This window comes from Diadema setosum, chromosome 15 (genome assembly GCF_964275005.1).
Source record: "Diadema setosum chromosome 15, eeDiaSeto1, whole genome shotgun sequence".
Taxonomy (NCBI): domain Eukaryota; kingdom Metazoa; phylum Echinodermata; class Echinoidea; order Diadematoida; family Diadematidae; genus Diadema; species Diadema setosum.
Genome location: NC_092699.1, coordinates 30,979,803 through 30,992,383, shown reverse-complemented (window position 1 = coordinate 30,992,383; position 12,581 = coordinate 30,979,803). Strand labels below are relative to the sequence as shown.

The window sequence follows — 12,581 nt, the reverse complement described above, 5'->3', positions numbered from 1 at the left end:
GACGTGTTAAAGATTGAGTGGCAACTCTTTGTAATCATTGCACACACAGTGGGTTCTTACGCATTTGTACGTACCTTCCAAAATGTTAAGTGAGGCATCTAACATCCCTACATACTCTAAAGCCATGCTTGACATCGCTCTAGTTCCAACATGAAATTTGGGGATAAAGAAAGAGTTTTAGATTTCATGAAAATTTCAAGCTGTATTTCAATGTAAAATTTTGAATGAATTACCAGAATTCGTTTAGAATTGCTGATGACAGAATTCAAAATTATACACCTTCTTCTGTTCTCATAAAAAGTAGATCGAAACAAAGTGAAATGTGGATCCTCTTAAAAGCTGAATATTTTTCAATGATGCACACATTTGCACTTATTAGTTTCCTATCTTTAATTTGGCATATTTGATCTTTCAAATAAAGCATCCCCTGAAGTGTATTCCACGTGACTTCAAAGGAGAGCAATTCTACCTACTCCATCTACAACACCACACAGATGAAGAAAAGCACTGTACTGTTTGACTGTAGATTGATTGAATATTTGATAAGCTAAAGTAATCTTTGCTCGACTTTGAAATGCTTCACCAAACAACCAGTATTAGCATCAACTGCAGGTTAATACTGTATTTCAGACACGGCATTCTCATGAATTTAAAGGGACTGTACACTACTGATTGAGGTGAGGATTTAGGTTTACTTGTATAACTTTTTTTTGTGTGTGTGAGATACATGTAATGAGAAACCTCTTATGAAATATGAAAAAGCATGTAATTTCAAGAAGGATTCAACGTTTACTTGGTGAAAATTGGCCTTGAAATGGCTGAGATATCAAGAAAAAAAAGTAATCCTAATAACATTTACAGGCCAAGGCTTTTATTAGGATATCTTTGTTTTACTTTGTTTTAAGATATCTCAGTCATTTCAAAACCGATTTTCATCAAATAAACTTTTGATTCCCCTTAGAATTGTACTATGCTCTTTAACATTTCATAGAGTGGTTCCTATATATCTCACAAAATGTTACAAGCTGAATCTTCACCTCAACCAGTACTGTACAGTCCCTTTGATTGATGCAACCCACAGTGTGCTAGACTCACGGGGCTGAAAGGGAATCTGAGAAGAAGTAGTGTACTGGCCCTCATTTACGATGTATTATGGGAAGTCGTGAACAAGCATTTGGTGGCCAGGAATTATCATTACAAGGCAAACAGATTTCAATATCTGCTTTTAAAATAGTTAAAAAAAGAAGAAGAAGGAATGTACCATTCATATCATGAGCTTATCCTCTTATAGAACTAATAGATATACATTAAATTATATAAATATTGTACACTGTATTTTTTCTTTCAAGTCGACACACACAGTGAAATGAAAGTCTTACATTGTCTTTTACTGCTCAACAAGTCCATATTGCTTTTTGTCAATTTTGGTGAAATGATCATTATGCAAGAAAGATGCTGTGTCTGTGTTTACCAGACGTGGGACATTCAAACAATGCATTATGGTTTCATGCATTAAAGGTATTAGCCCACATTTGTAAACCTGCAGCAATTGGTCTCATAGTTAGCATGGAGTTTGGGTATGATTGCAGTAACACCTGTGCAAAATTTCGTTCCAATTACAAATAGTAGTCCATTACTTTCATAAAAATAAATGAAAATGCACTGTAATCCGTATGCATGCGTATAATGCTCGCTAGCTCCGGTCCACGTACGTGTTTCATGTACAATGTACGTAGCTATAGCCCGCGCTCGTAATTCGATTTTGGGTCGGGTTGACCCGATTTGAAAATTGATTTTAAAACGATGATTTTCTCTCTTTTATCGAATGGTATAGACAAAGAGCGACAGGTGAGGTATGTTACTGTTATAACTTGTACAATTTGTACTTGAAGTCATATTGGACCCGTTTTATGCAGTTTTGATTTTCGTGGGTTTGCAAATGTGGGCTAGTACCTTTAAATAAATAAATAAATAAATTATAAAGATCTGCTCCTTTTATCTAAGATCCATAACATAAACCTTAATTTCTCCAGTGGTATCATAAACTTCTTGGTTGTGGATATTCCATTTTCTGTGCATTTTCTGATCATGACCTCCCCCACAAAAAAAGAAAGAAAACAGAACGAAAAAAGTCATGAACACCCCACAAACAAAACAAAACAATTTCATAGTCCCTGAATTTGACATTTCAACATCTTCACCTAGGATAATTGCCAACTCAAAAAGCATTGGCCTTTCAAGTCAGTGAAACCATTCCCAGGAAATTTCTTTTAAAATTCAAATTGCATGTTAACCCTATTCCCACGGGGGGGGGGGGGGCATTTTGGCCCCCCCCTCGACGTTTCACGTGATTATTCCACAACGTGTGATGCTCTCGCTGCGACATTTTATGACTTTTTTCTTTCAAGTATTGCGCAACTTTTGAGACCAAATTTGTCACTCCCGGGCATACCGTTTTGAAGCCACGCTCCATTGAAAAAAATTCGTCGACCCAAAAATTGCTCAAAAACATGATTTTGTGTACAAATCCAATGTAAATTGTGTTTTTGCAATTAATTCATACAAAAATAAATATCTTTACCTTTCAATGGCTGATAATGATTTATTTTAGCCTGATTATGCTTTAAAAAAATTCCTGCGACAAATTTTGACGAAAAAAAACAATAAAAAGTGAAAAAACAAAGAAATACATAAGAAATTCAATAAACAATAAAATACATAAGAAATAATTATGAAGCCGAATTTTTGCTTCAATATTATTGTTGAGGATATTAAAAGGAATATGTTCACCAAAAATTGGAAGTCTTGGAGCTTTATTTTTTAAATTATAGGCAAAAAATAATTTTTGCATAAATTAGCATAAATTAATTAATGTAAAATACATAAATTAAAATTTGAAAAATCTAACTATACAGTCTTGTAGATTACATTGGCCTCTACCTCAGTGCAAATTTTTGCGAGGATTGCGCGATCCACGACTGAGATCTGAAGGGGGGGGGGGGGCAAAAAAGCCCCCCCCCCCCCCCCCCCCCCCCCGGTGGTTTCAAGTCCCGGTGGGATTAGGGTTAAATCATATTCAAATGACATTTTAAATCATTCAATGTACCCGCACTCGATGTAATCACACTTTCAATTCACCCTTATTTGTACATTAATGTAACTCAGTACACTTGACTGAACAATTTGCATGTGAATTTTATGCTTCCTCAACTCCCATATCATGTGAACCTGTAATATTGTTGGTCATGCTTAAATGGCTATCAATGAAAAGTTGATGTTCAAACTGTGTCAACTTTTGTGGTTTAAAAGAAGAAATAAGCCAGGCTGCTTGCAAACAACATTACCAGAATCCACCCGAGTCACTGAATCCCAATATTTTCCATCACATTTTCTTGGAAATTGTCTGGAAAGTTCCTTTAAAAGCTTGGCTCAGTGAGGTGAATGCAGTGTTGATACACTACTGTTTATGAAGTGCCATTCATTGAGAAACTCTACATGTACAGGTACACATACATCGCACATAACATCATTTACATGTCATTCTAGATTCAGTAAGGTGGGCTTTCATGATTAAATGTGACCCTGCATCATAAAGTCACCAAAAAGTTAGCCAGACATTGATTTTTAAGTTCAGAGCAGATACTGAAAGAGCAGACTATAATATGCTTCAAACTGATGACTGACCCAATGCAGATGGATTTTCTTAACCTATCGCACTATTGGATGGAAAGAAAAGGCACACTCTGGAAATGCGTTTTATAGTTTAGGGCTTATTCAAGTGCTTATTCACGTGCTTATTCTCACCAAGCTGTGCTTATTCTCACCAAGCTGTGCTCTTTTCAATGAACGGAACAAAAAACAGGGTGTAAAACTGTTTCGCAACCACAATCAAGGAATCACTGGATAAAGCTGAAATTTTGTTAAACTGATTAGTAGGCCTACATTCTATTCATTTCTACTAATTTTCAAATTAGTGTCATCTTCTTTTCAAAAGTTATTTGAGTGAGTTGGAAAAAAAAACAGTACCGGTATGCAAGGAGTTTTTCAGAATTGAATAGGAGCCCCTAAGACATACCTAATCAAACAATTCTGAAAAAAAAAAAATGTTCTAGAAAAATGGCAAAAGACACCATTTCTTATTTGTTTTATGATCCAAAATGTCAGAAATAAGTATATTGTTCTTTCAGAAAAACATGAAAACCTAAAGACCTACTAGCTTGACCTATTTCATCTATTTTGAGTCCTAATGTGATTGTATGACTTTTCGTTAATTTTGTGATGCACGGTCACAATATTCTTTTTCATTGATTACCCTTTCTTTTTTCCCACTGAGCAAGCTCATTTCAAGCCTATATTAAACCTAGTGCTGACAGGAGCTGAACATATCAAGCATTAATTCTAATGGGAAATTTGAACAGGCATTTCTAGCGTTTCCTAAAGAAGAGATCACGTTTTCTCCACATATCACAATCAGGGAATAATTTTCCTTCTTAAAATTGAACAGCAAATTTTTGTTGATGGACTTACATTTTCAACAAAATGGTATACAAGTCTATGCAATGAAACTGCTATGCAAATTACATTTTGCATAGCAGTCATACCAAAATGCATAGCAAATTGCTATGCGATATCAGGAAAATTATTCCCCGACGATTGTGACACAAATGCCACTTAGGCTGGAAATGTAACTGTATACATCATATATTCTAATAGCCAGTCTAATTTTCTATGAAGAGGGACTTCCCATCAATTTCACGAGTGGTTAAATTCACAATTGTGGAGTGCACTACTGAATGGAGAAATGTATGTGTGCATACATGAATACATGTTGAGATTAGAGACAATATTTTCGAAGGTCTTTAAATTTACAAATGACATCCGACTTGGGAAATTCAGGAAAATAAAGACCTCATGAAATATTTGGCGTATATGTTTATTGACTGCAGCAAACACAGGCCTAGTAGACCCATCGCATTATTAGCTATTATCTGATCATATTAACAAATCAGAATCATATACAAATACAGAAATTAATGATATGCATATTCATAGCTTGCCCTACCTGTTTCTGCCTTGTCTTTATAATTTGTTGTTATTGCTGTTGGAGAGGGATGGGACATTTTGTAAGGGAACTTCTGTGGTCGAGTCTTAGACAGAAGTTATGATTAGTGGCAATATTGCTGCATGATGTATTCTTCCCCGCAAAACGTTCAATCACAATGCCTCGTTACCTTGTCATGAATGCATGCATGTTACCTAGCCTCTTTCAAAATTCTCCATCTATCATACCTTCTCTGGATCCATTTCATTCGCCAATGCCTCCTTTGAGGGCAAAACGAACGGAAACTTGAAAGGATTTCTGATGCAATCAGAACCTTCTGTACCTTCGAGAAATCATCATAATTATATAAAAAGGTACAAAATATGCCTGAAATTAGAAACAAACAAAACAAGATGAGTCACTTCCGATTAGGACTCATTTACCAAGCTGTGCTTAGTCTACATGTACATGAGGCAGCACCCAATGGAGCAACCGGCCTCTAGCCCCCCAAACATGAGCCATTGGCCACCTGCACACACCTAGTATGAACCTCCTCGTTTGCTCTTCAGTTGTCGTGGGTCTAGCTGGAATTTTGAGCTCTCCCACGGCACCGGCATCTTCGACGACCGCCGCAGATTCAGTGGATTCTTGTTCATGTAGACCTCTGTGACCAGGTAGAGAACTACGCACACCGCGACGATTAAAACGCCGATGATGAGCAAGGTATAAATAGTGGCGTTTGTCTTGGTGGGCTGCTCGATTTCACGCAGGTGCACTTCTGCCGGCTGGAACGTGGGGTTTAGGTCCAACGCGTGCCGGAAGTGCACCGTGGCTTCGGCATAGTTTCCCAGCACTTTATAGATCTCGCCAAGGGTAAAATGCTGCAGCCACGAGTTCTGGTCGGGCGTCTTGAACAGCAGGGACTTCTGGGTGAGGTAGAGGGCGTCGGCATGGTACTGGAGATTAAACAGCACCCTCGCCAGGTTGAGAAGAATGTCAGGGTTGGTCGGCGAGAGTGAAATCGCTTTCCGAAAACACTCAATGGCCAGATATGTATTGCCTTTGATTCTCCAAAAATTTCCCACTTGGTTTAAGACTGCCAGTGAAGATGGGTTCTGACGGAAATAGGGAACAAGTGGAACACATAAATATGGTTAACGATATTATGTGCTTTAGTGTGAACACAGAAAGATACATTGTATGCAAATTAAAACACATCAATCAGTGACAAACAAATGGATTACTTTTGGGGGCATTGTTGATATCATTGCCCCTAGGGATCTCAACTCCTTGCAATGGTCCCCAAAGGATAGGAGTTGATTTTCCCCCAGGGAGCTCAACTCCCTGTGACGATCTTAGGAGACGAGTTGCTCCATGGGATCTCATCTCCATTCTTTGAACTTAGGAGCCGAGTTGCCCCACAGGATCTCAACTCCATTCTTTGAACTTAGGAGCCGAGTTGCCCCACAGGATCTCAACTCCATTCTATGAACTTAGGAGCCTAGTTGCCCCACGGGATCTCAACTCCATTCTTTGAACTTAGGAGCCTAGTTGCCCCACAGGATCTCAACTCCATTCTTTGAACTTAGGAGCCGAGTTGCCCCACAGGATCTCAACTCCATTCTTTGAACTTAGGAGCCTAGTTGCCCCACAGGATCTCAACTCCTTCTTTGAACTTAAGAGCCGAGTTGCCCCACAGTATCTCAAGTCCATTCTTTGTACTTATCAGCCTAGTTGCCCCACAGGATCTCAACTCCATTCTTTGAACTTAGGAGCCTAGTTACCCCACAGGATCTCAACTCCATTCTATGAACTTAGGAGCCGTGTTACCCCACGGGATCTCAACTCCATTCTTTGAACTTAGGAGCCAAGTTGTCCCACAGGATCTCAACTCCATGCTATGACCCAAGGAGCCGAGTTGCCCCCTAGGAATCTCAACTTCATGTTATGACCTCAGGAGCTGAGTTGCTCAAAGGGATCTCAACTCCATCCTATGACCCTTCGAGATAATTTTGCCCCGACAGATCTCAACTCTAATTCTGAGATGCCTCTAAATCTGCTTTGGAGTCACCTTCTCAGTGAGAACAAGTGCCATTTTTTTTTTTTTTTTTGTCTTTAAAGTGGCATGAGTCACTGCAAAGTTTCCTCCAGTGAGATATGCCCTCTTACTTTATCAGTTACATGTCAATGATAATACTTTCACAACAAAATCTTTGGTATGGTGTATGTGACCGTGCATCACAAAACGAACAAAAAGTCGCACACACTGATTTTGTGTGAGACTGAAAATAGGTGAAATGGGTCTACCTAGCCGATCTTGACTTTTTCATATTTTCTAAAAGAGCAAGTCTTCTTCTACATTATGCTAAAATTTGGGATCATAAAACGGGCAGGAAAGTGTATTTTTAAGCTGTTTATCTCGAACATTTTTTTTTTTTTTTGCAGAACAGTGTGATTAGGTGTGTCTTTAGAGTCCCATTTTCATTTCTTAAAAACCTTGTACACACTCTTCACTTTCAACTCTAATAACTTTTGACAGGATGATGCAACTGCATTGAAAGTTGGCAGTAATTATGGACAGAATGTGTTAATAGGGCATGCTTAAGTTCAATTTAATCTGATAATCCCTTCATTGTTGTTACTCCAGTGGTTTACATCCTGTTTTTTTTTTTTGTCCCATTCATCGCACAGCAAGCACGGCTTGGTAGAGATTAACCGCTTGAATAGACACTGTACTTCAGAACCTCTTTTCTCAGTTCACACTTTTCCTGAGTGTGTGTTTTCTTTCCAATATTTAGACAGGTTAGGAGAGTCCATTTCATTTGAGTTATACATCATTTTAAAGCTTAAAGTCTGCTCTTTCAGAATATGCTCTTAACTAAAATTTCATGTCTGGCGACTTTCTGTTCGTTTTGTGATGCAGGGTCACATATAAAACATATATTGACGCCTTTTTTCATTCAGGTCAGAGCCAAGCCCCTTTATTTTTCACAACAAAACCTTTGGTATGGTGTATATAAACATATACATTGACCCTGCATCACAAAAAAAAAATGTATATAAAAAATAATAATATAATGTATAACTAAAATCAAATGGACTCTTCTAACCTATCTAAATATTGGAAAGAAACCACACACTCCCCAGAAGTGTGAACTGAGAAAAGAGGCTCTGAAGTATAGTGTCTATTCAAGCGCTTAACCTTTACCAAGCCGTGCTGGACGTGCGATGAATGGGACAAAAAAACAGGATGCCAACCACCGCAGTAACAACAATGAAGGGATTATCAGATTAAACTGAAATTGAGCATGCCTTATTAACACATTCTGTCCATAGTTAATGCCAACTTTCAAAGCAGTAGCATCATCCTGTCAAAAGTTATGAGAGTTGAAAGTGAAGAGTGTGTGCAAGGTCTTAAAAAAATGAAAAGGGGACTCTAAAGACACACCAAAAAATGTTCGAGATAAACTGCTTAAAAACACACTTTTCTGCCCGTTTTATGATCTCAGATTTTAGCATAATGTAGAAGAAGACTTGCCCTTTCAGAAAATATGAAAAAGTCAAGATCGGCTAGGTTGACCCACTTCATCTGTTTTGAGTCCTCACACAAAATCAGTGTGCGCGACTTTTTGTTCATTTTGTGATGCACGGTCACATATATTGACACCTTTTTTCATTCAGGTCAGAGCCAAGCCCCTTGATTTATAATGAGGCTACCTGACATACTCTGATCAGCTCACTCTTGGTTTCCAGGCTGTCTGTTAACATCACCTTGGGGTAAGGATTTGCACTGGGAACCCCTTGCAGCAGTCACTCTCTGTGTGTGCTGCACATCAATACGGATCAGGCTGGACTGGTTTGTACAGTGCACTCCTGTTATAACGAACACGGTTATAACGAAAATCCAGGTCGCAAAATTATCGGCTCTATGTTTTTTACTTTGTATTTGTTTGGTTATAACGAAATTCTGATATAACGAAAGAAAACTGCCGGTCCCGAGGACTTTGTTATAGCAGAATTCCACTGTACTTAAAGGGTGTGGTGGAACAGAGAATGGAGAGAACTATTCCATCTCAAAGTTACACAAACATAGCTAGGCATCATAAGGGACAACCACATGTCAACTTCACTCTTGGCACGACTGCTGAACAGGATCAGAGTCCTGGATAAGACTTTATACCAAAATATTTAGCTGTACGATTATGAATGAGCACCAATTGATTGTCCAAACTTGGTGCACACTGTTTTCTATGACACAGTGGATTCCCGTTATAATGAAGTCATTGGGACCGGCAGTTTTTCTTTCATTATGCTGAAAATTTGTTATAACCACACAATAAAGTATACAGAGAGATATTCATGATAATTCTTGGATCTGAATTTTTACTTCTTTCTAACATGAATATCATTATAACTGTACTTCATGTGTGACCTGTTAAAAGGAGCCCCTACCCTCTTTTTTTTTTTCTACTACTGACAAGACATGTAACTCCTTCATCTTCATCTTAAAAATGCTTACTAGTTTGATGGTTTCTCGGAGTGAATTTTCGAGCATCGACATGTCCACCTGGTCAGAGTCACTTCTTTTGAAGATTAGAGCGACTTCTGGCTCCGGGATGCTTGGGTGCTTCCATCTGTCCGCGATGCCATTTAAATAGTCGAAATCTGTCTTATTTGCATGCTTTCCACAGTGTAACGGGTCTGACGTACTGCTTGATCTGATTTAAGAACAAAGAAAAAAAAGTAGAAAAATATCAATTAAATTTTCTTGTTGAAGAATATCATGTAATACAATTGTACAATGTATAATGTACTGGGCAGAAAAAAAAAAAGTGCCCCCCCCCCCCCCCCAGATGAAAGGAAATTAACAACATTTTTCTTTTTAAAAGATGACATAATGTACAGGTAAAAATCATTAACAACAAAAGAGCAAAAATATCAAAAGGCTTTATGACGATTGTTTGAATGACAATATTCATCTGTGGTGGTTGTGCTTGAGTTTATTGATAAGCAAAGTAGCAGTGACTGATCTTAAGCCTTGGAAAAGTCATGAGATGGCAGGTTGTGGCAAGAATTAGATGAATCATGGAAATAGATCGGTAATAGGATGAAATGGTTTAAATCAACAGAATTGTACAAAGGAGAGCTTTTCACTGCAGGCTATCCTTACTGCAGTTTGTTTGAATGATGGTATGACCATTTACACACTTTGCTGTCCATTGTCACAAAATGCTCTTTGAATTGAAAAAACTTTCTTTTTTTTTTGTCACCAAAGACAGATCACAAAACTCCCTATAATCTCTATTGTATGTTCACACTATTTTGTAAGTGGCCTTCTGTTGGGACTGTTCAGCTGTGTTCAACCAGTGGAAGTTTTGCCCAGCACCAAAAACAACTTGCCAAGATGGGGAACTGTATATGTGGGAAAACTGACAATGATGCTGAAAGTGGGTATAAATGCACCAAATTCTGCCGCTAACACTATAAATTAAATACCCTTCATTGTTTAAACAATCAAATGGTCTGAATGAGTGAGTTCATTAATAAGCAGACATCTTGGATCAAGCAGACAGATAGATTTTAACTACTTACACAGATATGGGTATTTGGGACTAGAGACTGGCATATCGGCTATCCTATTAATCCATGGCTATCTAGATTGTACAGCAGGCATGACCTGCCTCTGTTCTCAGATTCCACTCCCTCTACAATATAACACAATCATTTCCTGGCACCAAGGAATTCACAATTTAACTGATTTGATAGACTGACTCATTTTGGTAGCCTCTTGTCCAAATCTACTGCCAAACTGTAACCTGTAGACAACTACACTACAGTAAGTAGCAACAAATGCCACAACAAAGACTATACATACTTTAACGTGCTGTCTTACGACAAAAACATCTTGGTCTAACCACAAAGTTTTTGAGTCTAAACCTTACCCACAGGTATACCATGAGATTTGATGTCTGGTCTTCAGTGTAATTATGATAAAGTATGTAAAAGTATTACATGCACAATATACATTGGTGAGGGCTCTAGTAAGAATAACCCAGACAAGGTACCTTTGGAACAGTCTGACACTGATGACCGTTTTGATGAAGATGATTATTAGAAAATGGGTAATAAATGCCTTAACACAATGATGTGTATAATTTGTTTCACAAAATCATAAAGTAGATCTTTGCCATCAAAAGAATATGAAATGTAGTAATTTCAAATTCAGCAGCAGCCATTTTCATGAGTAAATAAAATGATGAAATCTCGCTAAATGAAATGACGAAATGATGAAAGTGCTAATGTCGCGAATATGATGAACAGTCATTATCATGCTTTACTGATGACCGGTCATTTAGGGAGAGTACTTCTTCAAGGATCAAGGTTAGAAGTCATGGAGATTGGTGAAAGTACTCCAGAACAGAATTAACAAGCATACCAGTACTGCAGCCAGTGCAGATTTTGTAATTGTACATCATAATTCTTTATGAGGGACTGATAAACAACTAGCATACAGCAAACACCACCTGCAAAGGGAATTATGAATGTCCTAGGATGTAACAGAAGTTGCAAAAACTGTCAGTGGACACATCAATGGCCAAAATGATTGGAGTGCTTACCATTGACTGTATGTTCATCACTACATCATTACACATTAAATTTAATACACTAGATCTACACTTGTGGGCCGCCGATTCATTTTTACTTGACGCACAAACGACGGCCTGTGTTTCATTGATTAGATTCCATGGATTCATATTAATTGTAATAAAGTCAGTAACAACATTTAGGGTCTAAATAAGACTTTGACATACGTATCACTCTTTTCAACTCCCGTTTTTCCACACGATAAGCATTCCTGGCCGTCCGTTGTCAATATAGTTTCACCGAAGCCATATTTCTTGGCAAGGATACTCATCACTGGATCGTCGCCGGGGAGTTTGCCCGTGTCATCGTCGTGCACGGGTCGGACGAGCAGCTCGCCAGTGGAACTTTCCTGCAACTTCCAGTGGGTTGCAGAGCGAGTGTTTGTCGAAACGATACTTGCAGAGATCACATAGAGCGTCATGTAGGTCATATATGGCACATCTAGCGCCATGATGACACAATTACGAAGGCTCAATTGCGGCAAATCAGGGTCAGAATCGCTACCGTAATCTAGAACCTTTTTTCCTTGTTCTCAGTAGCTAGCTATTTACTGTCACATCACATCGATCGACGTAAATAAAAATGTGAGTCTACCAAGCGCCACCTACGATGCTTGTATGGACAACTCGAGACCTCGAGAGACTCCGACGGTGTTGTGGCACGCGATAGAGATCCTGTAAAACGAGCAATACTCGTATTTTGCGAGAGTCAAGATTCGTGAAATCAAAATACACGTGAAAGTTCTTGTCTACACTATACACAATGAATGTTAGAGGCAATTCGCGAAAATTTCATTCCACGAAAAAGACCATATTCGCGAAAATTTCATGCCGCGAAAATATCGTGTTGGAAATCAGTGAGCTGGACAGGTGTATGACAATAAAACCAATAATTA

General features: G+C 38.3%; 1 protein-coding gene across 1 annotated transcript; it reads right to left on the bottom strand.

Moving 5' to 3' along the window:
* Positions 1-4,825: 4,825 nt before the first annotated feature.
* On the bottom strand, positions 4,826-12,237 carry LOC140238926 (uncharacterized). The gene is made up of 3 exons (XM_072318823.1): positions 11,854-12,237; positions 9,561-9,759; positions 4,826-6,156 (listed from the first exon to the last, which is right to left on the bottom strand). Exons 1-3 carry the CDS (start codon positions 12,135-12,137, stop codon positions 5,581-5,583), a joined length of 1,059 nt encoding a protein of 352 aa, XP_072174924.1. The 5' UTR covers positions 12,138-12,237; the 3' UTR covers positions 4,826-5,580.
* Positions 12,238-12,581: the final 344 nt, after the last annotated feature.

Excerpts from the sequence above, each read along its gene's own strand:
- LOC140238926 (XM_072318823.1), bottom strand. The coding sequence starts at position 12,137 with ATGGCGCTAGATGTGCCATATATGACCTACATGACGCTCTATGTGATC. Across the intron at positions 9,760-11,853 it reads GGAGTTGAAAAGAGTGATAC|ATCAAGCAGTACGTCAGACC; the intron begins GTATGTCAAAGT and ends TTCTTAAATCAG. Across the intron at positions 6,157-9,560 it reads TCCGAGAAACCATCAAACTA|AACCCATCTTCACTGGCAGT; the intron begins GTAAGCATTTTT and ends TATTTCCGTCAG.